Source organism: Camelus bactrianus, chromosome 10 (genome assembly GCF_048773025.1).
Source record: "Camelus bactrianus isolate YW-2024 breed Bactrian camel chromosome 10, ASM4877302v1, whole genome shotgun sequence".
Lineage (NCBI taxonomy): Eukaryota > Metazoa > Chordata > Mammalia > Artiodactyla > Camelidae > Camelus > Camelus bactrianus.
In genome coordinates this window covers 686667-704422 of record NC_133548.1, presented here as the reverse complement: position 1 = coordinate 704422, position 17756 = coordinate 686667, and the positions used below count along the sequence as shown (strand labels likewise).

Sequence of the window (17756 nt, the reverse complement as noted above, 5' to 3'; positions counted from 1 at the left end):
AGCTGCTGGTCTCTCTCGCACGTCTGGAGTGCCACACTGATTCTCTAAAAGATCTCATGTGCAGGTGGATCATCTTACGTGTGAACTCCACCTCCAGCAAAAGGAGGCAGCACAAAGCACACGTCCTGCAAAGAGGGGCCCGCTCCCCGGGCTCCCCGCCAGAGGGCAAGACGCCTCTCAAGAGGGCGCCTCCCCCAACAGACGTCAAAAGGCACGTCTGCTCTGGTGGGGGTGTTCTCACTGTGCCTCACATGAACGGGCCACTCGCTCTAACCCATCTGTTACTGAAAACTAAGGACAGCAGGAGGCGGGCCACTCCTCACCGAGGAGCAGTGGGCAGCCCCACGAGGCAGTTGTGCAAAAGGGACGAGAGACCACGTTTTCTAAAACCAAAGCCAAGATGAGATGCAGGAACTGCTCTGGACCCCAGGCCCCGGGCGCGCACAGGGCACCGCCCTCAGGGAGGGACCCACCGCGGCACTGGCTCCGGCTGGGGCGGGCTCAGGGCCCCCGTTGACGTCGCTGCCCCTCTCTCTCTTGGCCTCCTCCAGGTCCATCACGGTGCTCGGGCCCTTCTTCTTCTTGAGCTTGGCCAGGATGGAGGACTCACGCTCCGGGAACGGGGGCATCTCCTCCAGGACAGTGGCCTGGTGGGAAAGACGTCCAGGTCGGCCGGGCACGGAGCCGTGGCCCTCTGGGCGGGCAGCGTGCCGCGGGGACAGCAAGCCGGCCTACCAGGATGTCGGTGCTGGCCACCGTGCTGAGCCGCAGGTACTCCACGGCCCGCTGCTGCAGCTCCACATCCGCGTTCCTCAGCTGGCTGTCGCTGCGTAGCACGTCCTGGATGGTGGTCTTCACCTCCGGAAAGAGGTTCACGAACTTGATGTAAGTGGACAGGAGGAGCGCCCGGGTTGGGGCGCCACACAGGTGGAACTTGGAATGCAGCAGGTCGAACTGGATCAGAGGGCTGCGGGGGGGGGGGGGGGGGGGCAGGGCACAGTGTCACCTCCCATCTCCAAGCAGCCCCACGCCCAGCTTCTGCCTGGCCTGAGCTGGCCCCCAGCACCTCAGCAGGACGGGGAGGGCAAGCAAGGGCTGATGGGGGGGGCCAGCCTCACACTAAACCAGAACCACTCCTGTGAGGGAGGAGGCTGTCTGGCACCAGGCACCTCCAGTCCCCAGGGGAGCACTCTCTCTGAACGGCTGCATCTCGTTCTCAACTAGAACCCTCATCTTTTGTACAATCGATCGGAGTGCACGTGGTCTCATCCTGGGCTGTCTTTACGGGCTCGGGATGTCAGCCAGCCTCACTAGGCCATCAGGTGGGAACCGGGAGGGCAGGCCCAGCGCCAGGATGCGACGCTTCGGACCCTGGGTGACTTACCTGGATCTCGGGTCTCCTGCTATCAAGTTTCCGAACTCCCCCAGGATGTAGCCGCCCACTTTGACCAGGTTCTCGTGGCATGCCGGGGCCTGGAGGGCCTGGGGAAAGCACACGCAGTGAGCTGGGCGCACAGAGCCCACACAAGGGCCGTGAAGGCACTCCACCTCCAGAGAGCAGCAGGCCGAGTGGCCGGGCCAGGAGCACAGGCGCAGGCCCCAGGCCTTCCCGAGCCTCTCTGGACTGCAGTTCCCGCCCATCCTCCCTCCAGGCCACTTCAGTAGAGGCCTCAGTAGCAAGGGAGCCCCAGAGGGAGGCCTTGGCTGACCCCATGCCTGGAACGAGAGCTGCTCCTGAAAATTGACGTTCAGGCCCCAGGCCGGGGGCAGGTGCACACCAGCACCTTCCAGAGGCACACTTCCCTCGCCAACCAAGACCACCAGCCCACCAGGGCCAAAGGCCCCGGCCCCAGGCAGCTCGCTCACGTGGTCAGTGGTGTGGAAATGAGGGTGCGAGGGAACCGAGACACAAGCAGAGGCAGGAGGGATACGGAGCCGGGACCTCCAAGAAGGCTGGCAGGAGACAGGAGGGAGGCCGGCCCTCCGCGCACCTCGAACACCGTCTTGGCAGCGTAGCCCTGCACGTCGTCCCGGTTGATGACGATCTGGATGACGCGGTACCACACCTCCTCGCTCACATAGTCGCCGGCAATGCGGATCAGGTTCAGGATGGTGTCCACGTACCACGTGTAGTCCACAGCGTACTTCTCTGCCAGGATGGCGACCTTCAGCACCTGCAGAGGACGGCCGCTCAGGGCAAGTACCCAGAAGCCCCGCAACGCCAGGCCCAGCACCGCCAGCGTCCACACAGGGCTTCAGAAGGATGTAAACATGCGTGCCAGAGCCACCCCCCAGGGTCTCAGAGAGCCCAGAAAGTTTAGGGTCCACAGGCTGAACTGAGAGAAGCCAAACCACCCTCCAGGAACAGACACAAGACAGGGCGGAGGAAGACACAGGGGGCTGGCCACGACTGCAGGCAGTAGGCCGAGTCCCCACTACGGCCAAGGCAGCCCGCTGGCAGAGCGGCCGTGCTCGCTGGGTCTCCTGCTCCCACCAGCCTTCCTTCTCCTCCCAGGAGAGCCCACCCACTGCCCAGGATGCCTGCTCTGGGCTGTCGGACGCAGCCCCGAGTGTCCCCGGAGAGCAGCCTCTTCTCGCTCTGAGGTGCTCTGAGCTGCACCGTACCAAAGCCAGACCGCATCCCCCACCCCCACCCGCCACCTCACCTCCTGGCCGCGCCCGAGCCTGAGCTGGGGCCACCCACCCTTTGGCCTCCAAATTGACTCTCCATCGTGGTCCCAGAGCATCATTCCAAAGCATCTGCCTTGCCACTGCTCTCAGCTTAAAGCCCTTCAACCCCAGAGCTCGCCTCGAAGTCACACACTCAGGGCCCCCCCACACCACAGAGGCCCGTGGTCGGCTGCCTCCGCCCCTGCCCCACAAGCCCCGCTCCTCTGTGCTGAACCACCTGCCCCCAGGGGCCTCCGTGCCCTGGACTCTCCTGGCAAGACCGCCACTGCCTCCTGCAGTAGTGCCCCCTTTGTCCGGTGGCAGAGATGCCCCCAGGAGCCCTGCGACCCCAGGCCCTGCCTCCACCCATCCCTACCCATCACAGGTAGGTCTGGTGGGCACAGAAAGGCTCCTCGTGGGCGGGGAGTGCGGCACATCCAGTGTGGCTGCCCAGCAGCTAGCACGTGCCTGGCTGGACAGATGGACGGACAGAGCAAGTACCCAGGGACTGAGAGGAGTGTTGGTTTTCTTCCTCGTGTGAGTGAAACTGATGGAGGATCATCACTCACCACGTGAAAGGGAGTGAGAGTCGCTGATGCGGGGCTGACCAACACTCAGGACCTTAAAAGCCAAGACAGTTCCACTGAAGAACATGCCTGTCTCTGCTCAAGGCACCACACAGAGATGAGAAATGAAGTCCCAGGACCGCAGCGCCCAGAGCCGGCCCCACTGCCCAGCCCTACCCGACACAGGACGCCCTCTGGCCCAGCTGCCCCGTGGCTCGGCTTAAAGGCTGCAACCTCTGAGAAGCCAAGCTGACCACGCCGGGCAGCTCACAACCCCACTGAAGGGCAGCACCCAGCCCCCCGCCCGGCCACAGTGGCCACACCATTCAGTGACCGACCCTCTATAACCCTGAGCATCTGACCACGTTCAGCCACAGGGCTGTCGTTTTCAAACCAAATGCTGGCCCACAAGCAGCCTTGCAAGTCACTCGCAGCTCTGATGTTGGACACTCACTCTACAAAGGTTCCAAGGAGGCCTCCACTGCACTCTGCCCCCAAGAAGGACAAAAAACTCTTTTCAAAGGACGGAGAGGCTGCAGGGCCTTGGCACACAGGTTCACTCCGAGCCTGAGATGCCCTGGAGTAACCACCAGGCCTGCTCACGCTCCTCCTGCTGATGAAGCTTCCAGGGACCCGTGCCCCGGGTCTGCACCCCCAGCGGTCTCGCACACGGTCAGCACCACAGAGCGTGGGCCTGCCGGGAGCTTGCGCCACTCTGCAGGGGCCAAGTGCCGCTGGAGGCCAGGCCCCTCCCCTCCAGGTGTGTCGGGGTAACACAAAAACGCACCAAGCAAACAAGTACAAAGACCTGCCCAAGGCACCTGAATTCACACTCGCCCAGCCACAGGCGCCTGGAGCCTCCCCTGGACCCTGAGCTGCCAGAGCTTACTGACAGGTGGACACGGCCAGACGGGCTGACCGCAGGGCCTGCTCAAAGTCATCCTGAAAGACCGGAAGACTCCCCTCAAAATGCAGACAAGTAGGCCAAGGCAAAGGACTGTCTCCTCCAGCACCAAGCAGACTCTCAGCAGAGTCCATGGAACCACCACCAACCAGGGACACACTGGAGCTGACACTCACAAGCATCCACGGCCCATGACGCGAACTCACAATCTCTTCTCGAATAGAGTAGTCGGCCGTCTCCAAGTAGCTCAGCATCTCGGCCACGATCTGCTGGGCGTTGCTGCGGTCACACATGGCGTAGAGGAGGTCCACGGCCCGCTGCCGCACACTCACGTCCCGCTCCGTCTGGGGGCACAGGAGCAGCTGCATGAGCACAGCCCGGGCCAGGGGCAGAGGCTGTCCACCGAGAGCCCCGCAAGCCGGGCTCTCCTACGCTTCTGACTCAGCTGGCCAGGCGCCCCCTCGGTCCCCACACTCACACTGAGCCCTCCTACTCACCATCTGGATCCAGGGAGGCCCACAGAGCCCCTCACGTGCCAACTCACTGCCCCCCACTCCTGCACTCGACCTGGACAGCTCTGGACTGGCCAGGATCAAGCACTGACCCTGGGGTGGGTCAGAGGTCTCTCCACTGTGTGGTCACAGACCGGCACCTTCCACGTCGCCTGGGATCCTGTCACAGTGCGGGCTCTCAGCCCCCACCCCAGGCCTGCTCATCAGCTTCTGGGTGAAAACAAGACCACAGCTGCTCCCCACAGAGGACAGCACAGGGGCGCTGCTGAGGGCCAAGCCACCTGTACAGCAGGGGCAAGTCTTTCTGACCCGGGCAGCGACTGGAACAGATGCCAAAACCAGGCCAGAAGGACCTGGAAATGCCAGAAAGCCAAATTCCAAACCCTCATACAGCCTCTTGTCCAAAACACACACCAAAAAACGTCTGTTCAATACACGCAGACTCAAGGAACAGGGCAGACCTGTCCTCATCTCTAAGCCCAGGACCAGGGCAGCGGGTTTCGCAGCCTCCCTGCCTGCCTGCAGTCCTCCAACAAGAAGGAACAGAGTGGACACTGTGTCTGACCATGAGGCATGACAGCTCCTAAGAGAGGCAGCCTCGGAATTTTAATTCCTTGAAAAAAGTGAATATTCTTTTGCAAAGAGTGAGTCTTTTTAGAGACAGCAACAAAATACTTTATCCTTTAACCAAAAAGAACAGCTTCTACTGACTCACATTTTTATTGTGATTCTGCTCGTGTGGGGCAGCACAGCCGCCCCGTGTTGTGATGCCATCTCACAGGCAGAGAACGCGGAAGTGCCTGGACACGGCGCGGCCGATGTGGCAGGAGAGTGGTGGACCTGGAGCAGCAGGCCAGACCCACTCAGGGCCTGAGCTGTGCGGCCTCAAGTGACCAAGAGACCTCACGTGTCGCTCCCACCCAGCTGCTGCACCCACCACGAGTGACACAGGTGACTGGGCGCCAGCACCCACTACGGCGGCGCCCCTGAGGTGAGGAGGACCCCAGAACAGCGCACTTGCCTTCAGGGCGTTGATGACGGTCTCGATGTGTGTCTTGACTGCCTCGTGGGAGAACTCGGAGCTGGCCAGCGTGCACATGCTCTCCAGGGCCAGGTAGCGCAGGTTGGTCTCCCGGTGCTGCAGGAACTGGCCCAGCTGGTTACACGCGCGGACGAGCAGGTTCGGCTCACTGCATGCACAGGAGAGGTGGGGTGGGCGGGGGCTTCCTGGCCGGCACCGCACAGACAGTGCTGCATGCGAGTCAACGCGGCAAGTGGCAGTGTCATGCCAAGTTCACGGTCACCACGCTGCTGAGCGGCAAGCGCAGGGGCCTTCGGGGACGCAAGGTCTAACACTCAGACCCCAACATCAGTCTTACGGTCCCTCTGGTCGCTTCCACACGACAGTCGACACCTCGCGCCCACTGGAGCTTCCCCACGGAACCCACAGCCTCAAAAGGGCTGACGGCAGAGCGTCTCCTCACACCCAGATCCTGAGCCTCCACACCAAGCTTCGTCAAGTCGCGGCTGGAGCAGGACCTCAGCCAGAGGGCCCGCTGGGTCAGCGGCCGAACCAACGCCCTGACGAGAAGACACTTGAGGACAGACACGTGGACGTGGACGTGAAGCAGGCGACCAGGTACTTAAGCACCAGCCACCATGAAACCTGGGCTAAACCTCTCCCTGCTCTTTCTCCGTCCTCGCGGTGCAGCTGCTCTTTGAACACAGTGAAGACATGTAGGTGCCTCTAACACAAAGTTCGGGTGATAGTTCCCAGCCCTGTCAGGGCATAACTCCCAGGAAACCATTTGACAGGAGTGCGGAGGGGAGCCCAGAGCTGGGCAGGCGGGGAAGACACCCCCACCTCCCTGTACCGCCCCGACACACTTCCCCACCAGGACCTCGGGCCAATGCCGAGTGCGTCCTGCACCGCCAGGCCCGCAGAACGTGCACACCATCCTTCCTGGGTAGCTCCAGGAGAAGCGGGGCGGGATGCGCAGGAGAAACAGGAGCGCCCTCTGGGGGAGTTGAGGCCACAGCGGGCAGAGCACACAGGTGGAGCAGCCAAGGTCAGAGTACATGTGGGAGGGAAGGAGGCCCACGCGTCCTGAGACCTCGGCCTCACACCCGCCCGGGGAAGGGCCATGGAAGGAGCTCGGCGACGACCACCCACCTGTCATGGTGGATGATGAGGCTGATAGCCTCGAAGAGCACAGCATTCTTGGCGTTGGAGTGCTGCACCTTCTTGGACTTGGGCGGCTCCTGGGCCTTGTTCAGAATGGTCTCCAGGCACTCGGTAAGGCGGCCTCGCACTGCAGGGTCTTCTGGGCAAGACAGACAGCCGTCGGCCAGGTCCCCCTCAGCCTGCCCTCCTCCCAGCCGCGCTGCACTGCCGACGCCGGCAGTTAAGTGACCCCAGTCAAGTCCTGTACTGCTTGAAATCAGAGGACTTGATAGCTACACGTACATTTTAACACAAGTAACGTACGCAAAACTTTTCTGAAATACAGCTTATACAAGTCAAGAAAGAATCTCAGCTACACGGACAGAACCTAGGCGACATGGAAGTCTGAGGGAAGAGGGAGCAAAAGGTTTTTCCTCTACCTGCTATTACCAACAGAAATGGAGAAAACAGGGTAAAAAGCAATAAAAAGAGAAGGAAATTTTACATTTCTGGTCAAACCAGAAGAAAACAGAAGACCAAAAGAGTGAGAGAGCAATGAAAATACCGGAACTCCAGAAACGACCGATGCAACCCATCTAAGGTGTCCACCCAACCCCGGCTGCTCAGGAAGCAGGAAGGCCGGCCCGCGTGGGGGCGGGGGGGGGGGGGGGGGGACACGACCTGCTGGGGAGGGGCGGGGCCGGCCGCGGGGAGGGGCGGGGCCGCGAGCACATGAGCGCACACAGCACATGCTTCAGCAGAAAAGAGGTTCAGTACAAGAAATTACTTGAATTTAACAGGGAAATATCCTGTACAAAAACAAACTGAGATTAAAACATAAAGGTTACCACAACAACGCAATCGCAGTAGAGAGCAAGCTGGAAGTACCTAACAGCAATTCTCACGTGCATTCTTCAACCAGAAATCCTAGCTGTAGACACTCACCATTCTGGTCAAACCTAACATTTTAGAACAAGACGTGAACAAAACAGTAGCCCTGATGTGTACACTAAGGCTACATGGGTTATGAACAACTTAGGACATAAAGGTTTTAATAGGTTTCAAGACTTATTTTAAAAGACTGTTTCAAAAACCTGCACAGGCCTGACACCATGTGTATGTAAAAGCAGAGATGATTCCAAATCGCAACAGAACTGTGAGTTCTCCACCAGCCGCTCTGGGAGAGCCCAGGGGCGTGGCATCATCACAGAGGGATCCACAGGACAAGAACCGGTGCCAGTAAAAAAACCTTGAACCTAGCCCTGAAACACCAGAGCGCACCCCTCCCGGGGAGACCTCTGCGCCTCAGCTGTTACCTGGGGGCGGGTAGCACTGCAGCAGCCGCAGGAGCTTGACTGACAGCCAGGGGGCCGGGACGAAATAGTAAGTGTAGTCCTGAAGATCCGTGGACGCCGACGTCACAATCTGTAAAGCAGCACAGGGCGATGAGACGCCGGGGGCAGGTGTCGCCATGAGGCCCCTGCGATGGGGACCAACAGAAAGCCACACACCAGCGTCTAAGAACATGTGACACACTTGTCTGTGTCTCAGAGGGGCAGGGGTACAGCTGCTGTGTGATGGCCTCCCTGCTTTGCGGGACACGATCTGGCAGACACCCAACCCGTGAGAGCCGCCCCCTCAGTACAGAGGCCTAGGGAGCCTGGACTGGGAACCCCAGCTTTCCTTTGTGGGCCGGAAAGTGAATTAAACACAGAAGGGAGACATCTGGTCCCCTCAGAAAGGAAGAGGTAGTGTTCGACCCCAGGCCCCGAGCGCAGGCCCCTGCCACGAGCCCACCCAGGCCAGAGAACATGTATCCTTCACTCACAAGTTCCACCTCCTTGTCCAGCACAGTCTTGGCAGGACAGACACTCCGTCAACCTTCCAAATACATGACCATCCCTGAGACATCACGTATCCACTAACACACAACCTGGCCCCTCCCCCCATCCTGCATCAGGGAGGTCAGGCTCTTCCCTACAAAGCGCGCAGACGTGACATGAGGTCATAACTGTGCACTTCTGGGAAGGTTCGTCTTGACTCCCGTCCTCAGCTGCAAGTTACCAGCCCTGACTTGGGACATGGCCCCTCCTGCAGCGAGCTGTGTGCCAAGCTATTCACAGCACTGGTGGGACACGCAGGAGCAGCGGGACGACGGGTGGGCAGGCCACACCGCTGCGTGTGACAGCCAACAAAGGCTGCCTCTAAAACACGTCTCATGCAGCTAAAGCCACGCTTAGAAATTTATAGTTTTAAATACACACGTTTGAAACAAATGTAAAAATAAAAGCACTGAAGAATCCATCTCAAGGGTTCAGGAGGAAATCAGCAAAATTAACCTATAGAAAGTAGAGGAAAAATAAACAGACAAAGTAGAGAAACAATACAGAAAAAAGCATAAGTAATAAGGCAAAAAAAAAAAAAAAAGGATCGGCAAAGTCAAAAGAAATCCTCACACGCTCGAGGAGACTGATCAAGAACAGGAGAGAAGGGCAGGCCCCTGACGCCGGGCGGAGAAGGGGGCCTTGCCATGAAGCCCCTCACAGAGACTGCCTGCCAGCGCACCTGAACGTCGAGGTGCACTAGCAAACGTCAAGAAGATGCACCCAGCAAAACTGATGAAAGAAGAAAGAGAAAAAATGAAGTCCCATTACTTGCTAAACAAATAGAATCCGTAAGTAGAAATCGTCCCACAGAGAAAACCCTAAATTCAACAGCTTCACCAGTGAATTAGTGCTGATGGTGGCGAAGGCACAGAAAGAAATTTCCTCAATGAGATAAAGAGAACAAAGGGCAGGCACCACACCTAACGTGAACAGGACACACCCTCTGAGACTAGGAAGGAGACAGCAGGCACCTCCCAGGCTCAGCACTGCAGGAGGTCCCAACTGGAGACACAAAGCAGAAACACAAGCAACACGGACTGAGGAAGCAAAAGAGCTGCCACTGCCGGCAGACGGCACGACGGGGCGCAGGGAGACCAAAGCGACCTGCACTCACGTCGCTGCCATCAAGACGTGGGCTTGGAAGGCTGCCGACTTTAAGGGCAATGCACAAAAACCAGCCGCGACAAACCAGCGCGCAGAGCTTTACAGTAACATCTTCAAGGTGCCGCTGAGAACAGCGTTTTTAAAATAAGACGTATAAAGGCAAATTAACAAAAATTGAAAGCTTTTACTCAAAACGTTATACGACATTTTTGAGAGAAATTAAAGACTATCTAAGTAAAGGGAGAGATAATACCACGGTCATAGATTCAAAATCTCAATCCTATGAAGATTTTAATTCTCCCCAAACTGACCTACAGATTAAAGGTAGCCCCCAACAGGGTTTGGGGAGGGAAGCGGAGCAGCTCCGCTAGACACGCAGACTCACCCTTAAGCTCCAGTAACTAAGACAGCGCGTCACTGGTGCGAAGATGAACAGAGAAATCCAGGGATGAGGCGCAGCCACTGGTTCTGACCAGTCTGCGAGGAGGGGCTTCCTGGCAGAGGTACAGGGACAACTGGGTCTCATTCAAGGAAAAGCATCACCACAGAGAAGCCAGTCCCAGGAGGACAGTCAGCCTAAACCTGAGCCCTGAGAATGGGGCATGGCTTCATAAAAGTGAGGACTACGGGCCATCGAGGGAAGGGTCAGGAAGTCTGACTACATTAAAATGTGGAATTTCTGATCACGGAGACATCATGAGGGAGAGAAATGGCGAGTTACAGGGTGGATGGACACAGAGGAGGCCGAACCATCCACGCTGGCATTTCTGAACAGCAAACGTGGGTAATGTTGGCCATCTTGTTTGGCTCACCCTAACCAACAAAGTGCTCCGATCCAAAACACATAAAGAACTTCTATAAAACAAGAAAAGAGACGATACCAAAGAAAAATGGGTAAAAGAGTTAACAGGCACTTCCCAAAAGGAAGTATTCAAAAAGCCAACAAACACACAGCACTGCCCTGCCTCTGCAGCCAGAGGACAGCACGGACCCAGAGCGCGGGGAGAGAGGTCTGAGCACCCAGAGGCCAGGCCTACCAGGCCAAAACACGGAGAGCGGCGCTGGGCACCCCAGCCCGCGCGGCCACCGGCTCCTCGGGGGCCTGCGACCCCGGGACCCTGCGACGCCCCTTCCGAGGGACATCCAGACGTTCACAGCAGGGGCCCACGGTGGGGCACACACTGATTCCACACAGCATCAAACACCAAGCACCAGCCACAAAGCCGACAACTTCACCATGCTGAACAAAGCAAGTCAATCCCAAGAGAACTATGGTGTGTGAGAGTTACATCAGGCTCAAAACCCAGTCAGCACTCAAGGACGGCATCAGGGTGTGTGCCCAGGCGAAGGGCAGAGGAAAGCGGCCGCGCGGCAAGCGGCAAGGATGGGTGGGAGGCGCCTGGGAGCTGGACTGCCCAGCTGCGTGCACAGTTCTGCATGCACAGGACATCTCTAACTGACAAAAAGGTCAAAAGAAAGGCCGATCAGTTACTAACCAACACGTTTTCACTCTTGAATTTACAAACTGGGCCAAATATCCTGCACTCAAAATAGTAAGTACATTAATTACATAAAATAACTAAGACCAAACCCCCCCCCGAGTTCCGTTTCCCATGAACAGACTTACTCTGCTTAACCTGGAGACGGCCAGAGAGACAGAGGTTTTAAACTCTTCTGGGTTCTTCTGCGCTAAGGTGGTGATGAGACTGGTGGCAGCAGTCACCACGCCCTGCAAGGAACACACAGCGACACGCGCTGAGATGCCAGTCAAGACATCTGAAGCCAGCCTCTCAGTTTAAACTCATTTTCCAAATAAAACTTTAAACTAGGAGCAACGAACTGGCAACCCAGGGCCCCTCCAGCCCACTCCGATCTGCCCTCCATGTTTTTAGAAACTGGGACAGCACACACGGGGAGCTTTCTTTTGCCAGCTTCTCTCTGGAAGCTGGGAAATCCAGCAACACTTTAGCCTAGACCCCAGCCCCGTAAAGGCCAGCAGAGGGCAGCGGCGCCGGGCCCGCCCCACCCGCTCCACCGCCCGCCTCTGCGTGCGCTGCCCCTGGTTTAAATCACCCTGTGTGGGCCGCAGAGGGACACGTTATGTTCAGATTCACTTGAATCTTTACAACCCAAAAGTGAGATCGTGCAAAACAGCAACTGAAAAGCCCATTCCTCCTCGTTCTGAAAAGTGGCCCAAGCCGTGCCTCTGCCTGATTCAGAAGCACCCCGGGCCCCGAGGAGACCCATCCCTTCCCGGGGGCCGGCATGCCGCCGGCCTCAGCACTCGGGACCCGGCACGTGGCCCAGGGAGCCCTGCTGTCACCCCGGGACACTAGTATTTACTCCCAGTAACTGAGACGCTGGTTAAGTAAAGGAAGTCTCTCTCAGATACGAAAAAAGACAAAACAAATGACATCCATTGACAGTGAAGATGCAAACAAACCTCCCTCCAGTCCCACCTCCACTCCCAACTCCCCTGAGTTTCCACAGCCAGCGAGAGGCGGAGGCGAGGGTCCAGCTCCACAGCGGCCTGACCGGGGGGCCTCGCGGAGCTAACCCTCAGCTTTCTGCTGCAAGCACGAAAGCTCTGGGAAGGAAACGGTCTAACTGGCCTTACTGTCCACTTCCCCGTGGGCAACATGTGCCAAAAGGTTTCTCCCGCAGACAGAGCACTTTAACAGGCAGCATGACAACTACGAGTCCCGCAGGGCAGCCCGGCCCACCGCGGCTCCCGTGGGTCTGGGGCACGGCCTGGCCCACCAGGCAGGCACAGGAAGTCTGCGGGGCGAAGCAGGCAACACTCCGACAGAAGTCGGTCGGGGCTCGCCAGCACTGATGGCGGCTCCCCGCTCTCCCCGCCTGCCCACCTGCCCGCGGGGGTCTCTGCAGGAAGGGAAGTGTGAGTAGAACCCATGGCTCTGACCCGTGGGCACAGCTAGCGCCAGCCCCCAGCACCCCAAGCCTGGGCAGCCTCCTCTCCCTCCTTCACTCCTGCTCCATCGGGGTGACAGCCCTGGTCACACAAGGATCCGCATGTCACAGCCCCCACCGCCTCCCCGCGATTCCCCAGCCTCCTCCACTGCTCTCAGAAGTGCACGCGGGGGCTCGCCCTGGGTGGGCAACTGACTCTTCCAGAGGATTCCTGACTTCAAGACCAAAGAAGCCAAATCTCAGGCCTTCAGTTCTAAAACCAGGAGACGTATGACACAGAAGCCATGGACACATGAGGACAGTGGCCAAAAGAGCAGAGAGCAGGCGACACAAGCCCAGGGACAACAGCAGAGCTGGCTGGTGAGCGTGGCCTTCCCCCGGCTGGCCGTGGTGCCCTGCCCCCTTGTCCACACAAGCTGGGCCCCCGTGGCCCACAGCCAGAAAGGCACCAATCGGTGCACCAGGCAACAGCGTGGACGTGAAGGTAACAGAAGCAAGCTGAACAGCCGGGCGCAGCCTCACACAGTGTCCAAGGAGGGGGCCCTCCTGGCCACTGAGACGCTGCTGCCCTGCCTCCCCCACTGCGCTCAGCGTGGACGTCCGCCGGCCGGCGGCTCGGCATCTGCCTGCGCATGGCTGCAGGAAGGGCCCCCGACAAGGTGGGAGTGAGGGTAACACCTGCCACAAACTTTAACAAACGACGTCTGCAGGGAGCGTGTGCCAAGGGGACCCAGTGGCCCCTCCTGAGCCCCACCTCCCGCCCCCCGTTCCCACCCCACCTGGGTTCTGTACAGTGGCACGTCCTCAGCGCGGACCCTTCATCACAGCCCCAGGGTCAAGCCTGGACCTGTGCAAAGTCATCCAATCTCCCAGAGCCTCTGTTTTCCTTCAAAAAACTGGGAAAAGCCCCTTGGCCTCCAGCTCAGCTCTCAACTACGCAGGTAGGAGCTGCACCTGAAGAGACCGCGCGCAGCCCGGCGAGCGTGGCCCCCAGGGAGAGCGCACGCCCAGCTCCTCCTGCCCAGTCCCTCTCCTTCTCCTGCTGCAGGGCCCCCAGACGCCCCACTCACTCTGAGGAAGGGCTGCCCTGTGCAGACACCAACGTTCCCAGGGAGCAGGGAGCTCCAGGGGTGAGGGGAACAGCCCGTAGGGCAGGCATGCAACCACCACCCGCTCTCTCCTCTGACTCTACGTGTGTCGACCACTTACTTTTACTTTAATTTTCAGGGCAGACTTCTCTTCTGGGGAAAAATGTAGCACCCATCTAATGTACGCATGCTCATGTGCTCAGCAGCAAACTCCGTGCTGGCTCTGGATTCTCTCATTAGCAGCACAGGATTCGGGCAGGACAAGGCCACCCTGTCCAACATCAGCCTCTACTTGCCCCACCTCCAGTGCCCATGTAGACGAAGATCTGACTCGGACAACCAGCCACGGAACTGCCCTTCATCCCCTGGTCTCATCTACCACCCGGGAGGACACTCGGGCCGGGCTGGTGGACGGGCCATGCAGATTAAGACGACTGCACGCCTGAGCTTCAGGGGGGACCACAGAACAACCCCATCATGCTAAATGAGGCAGGCAGGCATGCCTGGGGGGCAGGCCCTCCCTGGACAGGTGTTTCCAGAAGGTCTCTGTCTTGCCCATCTCTGCACTCGGCCAGCAGGAGGTGCCCTGGCGGGACAGGGTGAGCAGAGACCAAGCCTGAGCCATGCCATCCCCAGGAACCGCAGGCGCTCCTGGGTGCGGCGGCCGCGCCGTGTAGGCCCTGCAGGGGCTGCTCCTCTCACCGGGCACTCACTCACCAGGTGCTGGTCGTTGAGGAGGTGCACCACGCGGGACGTCCAGTCGCCCATGGGGACGAGGTCGGGAGACGTCCTGTATAAGCGCAGCAGGCACAGGGCGGCACTCTGCTTCACACTGTCCATGGTGTCTCTGAAAGACGGGCAGCAGGTCCCTGCAGGCTCGGCCAGCACCGTGTGTGGCCCCGATGAGCAAGAGCGGCCCAGAGTCAGCGGGACCAGAGGCGCATGGGGCCCAACACGACGCGCAGGACAGGCCTCTCAGCTCCGCACGCGGCCAACCCCGTTGGGCCCCCGTGTGGACCAGCCAGGGCAGTGACGGATGGCCGTCTACCCACGGGGCCCTGCCACGGACTCCACCCCCAGCACAGTTCACAGGAAGGGTCCCACCACCAGTAATCTGCCCCTCCCCGAAGCAGCAGTCCAAGTATCCCTGGCTGCTGACTACGCCGAGCCGGCAGGCTGACTGCAGTCACCTACCCTTCCCCCAACTGACTCACAGAACCTTCCCCACAGCTCGCTCAGCAACACCAGCAAGACCGGAAGTGCACAGAGCCTCGACGGCCACGACTCTGTGGCCACCAGGACCCCTCTACGGCCACCTGTAGCCTCTGGCAGGTGCGGGGGCCCCGCCCTGTGCCACAGGAGCACAGGCGGCACCCACTGCTGCGGGGCAGAGCCGGCGGGGAGAGGCCGGGCAAGGGTGTCCAGAGGGCTCTCGCTCTGGATTTGGGCTGAGGACTGAGTTCAGAGAGCATTCCCATACTTCTGTTCCCCACCTCCTCCAGCCAGGCAGCCGGGGAACACTTCTGGGAGGCGTACGCAGCCCCGCAGCGCTGACAGGAGAGGAGAGGTGGTTCGGGGCTGTTTTCACCGTTTATCCCCCCTTCTAGCTTTTTTATTCCTCAATGAGTCCAAACCGACAGAGATGCCCCCAAACTGCCCCCCATTCTATTCCAAAGAAAAATTACTTTAGCGACAGCTGCCTCTCAGACGCGAACACTCTGGGGAGCAGGGCTGCTGCCCCCACGTGGCTGGGGCTGGAAGCCGACTGTGCGGCAGGCCCACCAGCCGGGCGCCCCACACCACTCGGACAGTACCCTCAGTGAGAACTCACGGGGACAAGGGCGGGGACGAGGACAGCCAACACCCGCGGGGAGGCAGGCAGACCACTGCCCCTTTGTTTCAATCCTGTCTTACCAAGGGCCCGAGCCCAGCCCCAGAGCAGCTTCTCCCCCAAGGGCCCCCTCAGTCCAGGCCAGAAGATAACCCTCAGCCCGCTCCCCTGCCAGCCCGGCTCCTGCGGCGACTTCACGCCGGGTCGAGGCATTTCCCTCCCAAGCACTTTATCTGGAGTCGTCTATTTGGTCGCTGGAGTTCAGGAGTTTGGCAATTTTTTTCAAGGAGGGCTCGCGGGTCCTGAGCTGTCTGGTGGCGCACGGCTGGCTGCCTGTGGCCCTGATGCTGACAGGACACCCACGCAGTGTGACCACACAGGCCCTGGGCCTTCTGCCTGCACACACCCCTCACCTGCCTCCCTGCGGCAGGGTCCTCATCACCCTCCGTGTTGGCCCCTCAAGGCTGCGTCTCAGGGCGCACCCCCATGTCCACGCAACCACAGGTGCACCTACCCTTTATTTCAGAGAAGTGCCCTCGAGTCATCTGAAAGCTTTCAGAGGTTCCCTGTCTCTCCTCCACTCCACCCATCCCATGGACATTTGTTTACCGGGCACTTCCTGTGTGCCAGGTGTGTTCAAAATGCTGGAGGTAAAGCAACAGCCACAGGAGGAGACAAAACGTCAGAACCCAGAGAGCTGGCTCCTGAGAGGGGACCGGCAGCACACGGCCATGCTCACAGCGCGAGCAGGGCAGCGGGGGTGGGGAGCACGGGGGGCCCTCAGCTTAAATCCCCTCCAGCCTCCTCCTGACGGCTTCCAATCTCCCCTCCCACCTGCCCCTCATGTGCACACTGAAGGTGTCAAGTCTCTGACTCTCGAGAGCCCTGCGGTGTCCTCTGCAACTTCTGACCCCGGTGTGTGGCGGGGCCCCCGCTTCTTGTGCTCAGCCATTGCCTGAGCTCACACTCCACGACGCTCATCTCCATCAGGCTGCTCTGTGGCCTCTCCCCCAGCCCGGCCCCCCACGCGCCCTCTGTGACCCTGCGACACTCCTCCAGGAGCGCTTCGGAAAGGGCAGAAGAGGCGCCGTGCCCCGGGGCGAGCCCCTGCCTGCCAGGATGCTCCGCGGTGCCAGGACGGAGTGCCCGACTGGAGGCACCAGGTCTCAACCCATGTCTGCTCCACCCCGCGCCTACACCCCAGCACCTCACCAGGCAGGGTGGGCTCATCCCACACACTCGGCGTGAGAAGGACCGTGTGCTCGGGGCTCAGCAGGTACCAACCCGGCCACGAGGATCCTGGGCACGTCGGCGGCAAAGGCCTCGGCCATCTCGCGGCTTCCCACGTTGGCGATGCAGTGCAGTGCCAGGCCCATGAAGCTGGGGTTGCGGCTGGCCAGGTCGTTCTTCACGGCGTTGTTGATGAGGCGGATCAGCTCCGAGTTGGAGTTCACCAGCACCGAAATGAACAGATAGCCCTGCGCGCCGCCAGGATGAGAGGACAGAGAGCCCGTCAGCACCCGGCCCCAGGGCTCCGCCTTCGGGGGGCCGACCGCACGGCCCGTTCGCTGGGGCCGCCGTGAGCTCCGAGGAGGGAGAAGCCAGCTCTGCCGCAGGAGCACGTTCTCAGCCTCAGACCACGCGGCAGCTCTGCAGACGGCCCTACGCGCTGAGACGGCGTCCCCACCCCAACGTCCCACTCACGGTCCACGGCAGCCTCCACTCACCTCCGTCCCAAACCGGGACTGCCTCAGCTCTGCCTGAGACACTGCGGCGACTTCCAGAAGCCCAGCCAGCTGCTGTCTCCCCCCACCTCGAATGCGTCTCCGGGCTCCAGCTGCCCCTTTCCCTCAGGCCAAATGCCAGCCCGACTGCACCCTCCCAACGCAGGGACACAGCTTAAACTCCCACCCACCCCAGTTCTCCGGAGAAAGCCCCCAGGAGCTCCCCTCCTTCCCTGTTAACCCCTCGACCCCCATCTCAGCTGGGGCCCTCCCTGAGAGCCACCCCTCAGGGTCCGCAGGTTTCTGCACGCCCCCTTCACTGAGCACCGGCCCCACAGCTCTAGTTCTCTGTTCAGGGGCTGTCTGAGCCATCTCC

At 60.0% G+C, this 17756-nt stretch overlaps 1 protein-coding gene across 12 annotated transcripts in view; it reads right to left on the bottom strand.

Annotated features, from left to right (window-relative positions):
- Positions 1-17756, bottom strand: part of AP2A2 (adaptor related protein complex 2 subunit alpha 2) — a 61784-nt gene that overhangs the window by 8979 nt on the left and 35049 nt on the right. For 10 of the 12 annotated variants that reach the window (XR_012509455.1, XM_074371345.1, XM_074371342.1 and 7 more), the window contains 11 exons: positions 16941-17134; positions 14543-14672; positions 11434-11535; positions 8133-8241; positions 6826-6976; positions 5674-5842; positions 4347-4484; positions 1992-2174; positions 1385-1482; positions 736-967; positions 474-647 (listed from right to left, as the gene is read on the bottom strand). Coding sequence is in view for 11 of the 12 variants with exons in the window: in XM_074371345.1 (XP_074227446.1) it covers positions 474-647; positions 736-967; positions 1385-1482; positions 1992-2174; positions 4347-4484; positions 5674-5842; positions 6826-6976; positions 8133-8241; positions 11434-11535; positions 14543-14672; positions 16941-17134 (1680 nt within the window). In the remaining variant the exon portion in view is untranslated. The remainder of the gene's footprint in view (positions 1-473; positions 648-735; positions 968-1384; positions 1483-1991; positions 2175-4346; positions 4485-5673; positions 5843-6825; positions 6977-8132; positions 8242-11433; positions 11536-14542; positions 14673-16940; positions 17135-17756) is intronic. The other 2 variants (XM_074371343.1, XM_010955886.3) reach the window with 1 other exon arrangement.